Consider the following 5,152-nt stretch of genomic DNA (forward strand, 5'->3'; position numbering starts at 1 on the left):
TCCCCCCCCCCCAATCGTTTCACTAAGAACTATACCACCTATTAGTTTTAGCAAAGGTTTCCAAGCAGAATGTAATGGTAAGAAAGAAATCATTAAGCACCTAAGGATAGCTTACAATAAACTCTATCCCTTTGTTTCTTTTTTTTTTTAAATGAATGTTCGTCTATAGTTCTATTGTGCCTTCTCTTCAACTGGGAAACCCTATTCCTCCAAGGGAAGATGGTTCCATGGGTTCTTCACCTGGACAGTCACTCACATGTCATAACCTGCAAACAAGGGTTTCCAACTAGCCAAACAGGTTGCCCTCTTATTTAATCTAATACGGAAATTACTCTTCATTGGTTTTCTATTATAAGCCAGATATATGGCTGTATTTTATCAGGCTTTTTGGAATGCAGAAGGAGATGTCTATCCAGTCTTGTGGACAATGGTTCCTTTTGCAATTTGTTAGGATTATATGGATGGAAAGAAAACAATCTATAAGGAAAAGCAGACAGATTTGAGAGGGATGTGCAGCTTAGTGAGGTTGCTAATAACGACCTCAACTGAAAAGGAATGCACAACATTTTCTGCTGGTCAAGGATATGGTTTCCCAGCCCTGATATTGTCATAATGATTTTTTATTTATATATGTGTGTGTGTGTGCATAGTCGTCATGGAGTCGCCTAGGCGTCGCCAAGGTGGCGATTTGGCATCTGGCGGAAAAAGAAGTTCATGGTAGTGCTACGATTTATGTGACTCACAAATGGCGGTAGCCATTGGCTGATAGGCGTCGCTATGGCACCGCCATAGACGCCAGGTCACACCTGATTCACTAAGCGGTCGATTTTTTGTAAAATGCAGGGTGATTTTGATAGGACTATGTTGATTTTTGATGATTTGATGTTGCTTAATGTTGGTTTTATATGTTTAAAGTATATATTGTAGGCTTGTAGCATGCTAAATAACTTTAAAAAATAAGGAAAATAAAAAAGTAGCATATTAAATAACTTTTGAAAATAGGAAAAAGAAAAAATGACACATGGGCGATTTGACCGCCATGACAACGCCATAATGGGCAATTCATCGCCAAATTGATTAGCCACCCATCCACCGCCTTGGATCGATTTGACGCCGTGACAACTATATGTGTGTGTGTGTGTGTGTGTGTGAGAATAAACAATTCACTATCAATAGAAAAGAACGGGGGGAGGGATATACAAGCCCAAAGGCAAAAAAAATAAAAAAGAGCCAAAAGAAGGGCGGAAAAACACTAAGGGGGAAGAAAAGTAGAGGAGGAATACCCCAGGAGACAACAATGAAATTGTTCCTTGGGATGTCGGGAATCGGATGGTGGTGGAGTAGACAGAGCTTATAACCAACCTCAAAGAAGATAGAATTCCAAATCTTGTCGAAAATATAGGAGTTGGATGTCCATTTATGGAGATCTCTTTCCATCCAAAGATGATTGATGGTGGCGTAGAAAGCAAGCTTCCCAACAATGTCACAAATAGTAGAACCAGTAAAAGTCACATCCATCCAAATCCACTCTCTATGTAGTAGCATAAGAGATCTCTTACCAGGCCAACAGAAACTAAAAACCTTTCCCAAACATAGGAGGAGAAAAGCAACCGAAGAAGAGATGATTGGAGTCTTCGATTCCATCCTAGCAAAGGCAGCAGGCAAGAGGGACAGGATGTGGTGATAAGGTATGAAGGATTGGGTAGGAAGGCAATTGGAGAAGTTTCTACAAATAGTGAAACTGTGATGGTGGATGTGGCCCTTGAACCAAACAACCTTGTGCCAAAGCATCATCCAAATGTGGGGGGAAGCGGATGAAGTTCCAAGCAAAGAATGAGATGAAAATGCCAGAAGGGGAGGGATGGGAGGGAGACCAAATGATCTTGTCACCCTGAATGGGGCGGGCAGGGGGGAGAGGGGGACGAGAGGGCCAAATATGAAGAAAAGAGGGGAAGACAGGAGATCACGAGCCATTGGATATGATAGAAGCGACGGAGGGGATTTCTAGCAAGGCCAAAGGAGTAAACAGATTTGGCACCAACAACAGAAAAGAGGACACCAGAAGGATATCAGTTGTCAAAAGGAAAGTGGAGAGGTCATATGGAGGAGTGGAACAGTCCAAAGAGAATCATTACGAGGAATGGTTCAAGGTTTCCACCGATACTATCGAAATTTTCCACATTTCCACAGTATCCCAAGATTCTGATACCAAATACCATGTGACTTTTAAAAGTCACTAGTTTCTACCAGTATCGACCAAAATACCCACATTTCGTCCGAAATGTGAAATTTTCCTAGAAATGTGGGAATTTTCGAGTGGACCAATTGGTCAGCGTTTATAAATCCTTCTTAAATGGGAAACCAAACCTTCTTATTTCAAAATTTCAATCCTCTCCCCCTATTTCTTCTCTATAAAGTGGGAAACTTGGGAAAACACTCAAGATTTTCCCCTTTTGCCATCAAATTTTCATTCTAAGCTTGGATCTTGCACATTCATAGCAAATCTACCTAAGGAATGGAGCTTGGACCCAAAAGGTAAATCCCATCTCCCCCAACCTTGTGTGCCATTCTTCGAGAGCACCGGTTCATTTGGATATGGTGGTGGATATGGATACTATGGTAGATCTTCTACTTCATTTGGACAAGAGGGTAATTCAGCTGGTGGGTCATCTTTTGTTGACAGTATATTTGGGTACCCATCCCAACCTTGTGTGCCACATCCTATCACCATGACTGAGCCATTCCCTTGGCTGGGATACCTAGCTGATGTTGATGAAGCATCTTATATATAGGCAATTTCGGACTACCAAAACAATTGGGCCCAAAACATGTCCTGGAACTCATATGCAGTGCATTCAGAGGAGTGGCTACGACATCTATAGTGGTACGTAACTCGTGGACTAGAACCGCCTAGACACTCTACTTGGAATTGGCTGTTGAGTGTTGACTATTGACTGTTGAGACTTGAGACTTGAAACTTTAGAGATAACTCACAATTATATGATATTATTATTGATTCTGGATCCTTTACATTATGTTTTGTTAAAATTTTAATAATGTATTTCACATTTTTAGTTAGTAACTTATATATGTACTTGTGTAGTATAGTTTCAGTCAACGACTCAACATACATTAGCAAACTTTGGTCAACACCACAAGTATGACTTTAGGTACTTTTTCCATGAAACTAATTATGTGAATGGGTTAGAAATGTCTAAAATAGGACGTACACAAAAAATAGGCAAAAAAAAAAAACACATTTTGGGGGTCGAAACCAAAGTTTTCACCAAAGCGGGAAAATTTTCCTAGTTCCCTCGAAATTTCCCATATTTCCACCGAAATTTCGGTCTCCCCAAGGGTCAAAACCCGATATTTTAAACCTTGGATAAGAGTATACGCAGGAAACCCAAATGCTATTATGCTTAGAAACAATCTTCCATATAAGCTTAAGAGTGCTGGAAAAAATTGACAACTTGGATTCTACGAACACCTAGATCACCTTCATTTTTAGGCCAGTAGATGGAAGACCAGCTAGTAGGGTGGAGAATCTGGGGGAATCAACCCTTTCCAAAGGAAGGTGCACATAAGAGATTCAAAAACTTTGATGGTAGCAAGGGGGAGCTTGAACACCGAACCAATAGATGAAGCAAGATTGGAGGACAGGTTTTGATTAACCTTATCTTGTACTTCAATATTCCTATATTGCATGTACTAATAGATCCTTTACTATATTCGACAATGACTATCACCATGTAATGGGGGTTCTCTAATTTACGAAAAAAAAGTAATGTCACCAGATTAAAATAAAAAAATAAAAAAAAAAAGCATAGAAGCTTTTTCCCAACTTTGTATTTTAAAAACTTGTGAAGGACAAAACTAGATGAATTGGTGTAAATTTTAATTCTTGGCATACATTAGCAGTCCAATATTATGGACAGAGATGAGAAAAATACAACTTTTGTACATTGATTTTGATACCAATCTACATAACTTATGCTACGAGTGCAACAATACTCTGCTCAAGACGCAAAAGGAAATATCTATGAAATCATTTACCTGCATGCTAGGCAATCCTTCAATGAAATTTTAACTGGTTCTGTTTGTGATGATTTGATTGGAAGAGCAACCTTCTCTTGGTTCTGTAAATAAGATTAGAGCCAAACAACCGAAGATAGTTATCAATGATTATAGAGGAGTATGATAGATTTGCAGAAGTTGTTAATTGATATAAATTCTTATACTTGGAATAGAAGACAAAAAGACACAGTGGGAAGAAGTTGGATATGTGGGGAACCTCCAAAGAAAACCCGCGTTAGCAAAGCAATACCTAAAAATTTTCACCAAAAAACACCACCAGAAAGCAGACATTTAATGTTCTCTAAACTGTACATACAACCTCAGTTCTCAGAATTTACCCCAAAAATTTCAAACACTTAAATAAGAAAAACAGAAACAACAAATAAATCAGTATCCAGTCAATCTAATTCCAACCAGGAAATTTCCAAAACTGAAAGAATTTTACCTCTGTTTTATCCACCTTCGTCGCCGTGTTTGCCTTGAGACCCTTAAGAGACACAATGCAAGCTTGTGACGGTGCGATATAGTCATTGAGATCTCCAATCCTTAGAGTTGGAGAGAATTTCTCCGACATTATATCTTTCGAAAGAACTAGGAAAATTCAAATAAGATGGAAAAAAAAAATAAAAAAGAAAGAGCTAGAGATTGATAGAAGGAAGGAAGAAGAAAAAAAGGAAAGAAAGATCAGAACTCAGAATCGAGAAATGAAACTCGGAGGCTCTGCTAAGAGAACAAGATTAGGCAACGCCATTGATTGGAGAACTAGGGTTTCAAAAGCTGGAAAACAGAAGAAAAGGAAAAAGAATGGATTAGAAGTGATCAGTTTCGTGCAGGTTCTAGTTTGTCTCTTTGTACAGTAGAATTTCCTGAATTCCTACAAGAGTAGAAATCAGAAAGCGAGAGAGAAGGTCGGTTTAATTGAAGACGGTGGTTTTAAAGGTTTTCGTTTATATACGGGATCGGTCATCGGTGCAGGGAAATGAAAAGGAGATTCAAAGAGACGAGATAGCTTTCATTTTTTTTTTTCCATTTTCGCTTCTTTTTTCTTTTTTTCTTTTTTTCTTTTTTTCTTTTT

At 38.7% G+C, this 5,152-nt stretch overlaps 1 protein-coding gene across 1 annotated transcript in view; it reads right to left on the reverse strand.

Moving 5' to 3' along the window:
* Positions 1–5,088, reverse strand: part of LOC122080133 (protein NAR1-like) — a 5,953-nt gene extending 865 nt beyond the window's left edge. Inside the window, exons 1-2 of the mRNA XM_042647030.1 lie at positions 4,523–5,088; positions 4,057–4,139 (exon numbers count right to left, since the gene is read on the reverse strand). Coding sequence (XP_042502964.1) covers positions 4,057–4,139; positions 4,523–4,651 — 212 coding nt within the window. The 5' untranslated portion in view covers positions 4,652–5,088. The remainder of the gene's footprint in view (positions 1–4,056; positions 4,140–4,522) is intronic.
* Positions 5,089–5,152: the final 64 nt, after the last annotated feature.

Source organism: Macadamia integrifolia, chromosome 5, assembly GCF_013358625.1.
Source record: "Macadamia integrifolia cultivar HAES 741 chromosome 5, SCU_Mint_v3, whole genome shotgun sequence".
In the NCBI taxonomy this organism is placed as follows: domain Eukaryota; kingdom Viridiplantae; phylum Streptophyta; class Magnoliopsida; order Proteales; family Proteaceae; genus Macadamia; species Macadamia integrifolia.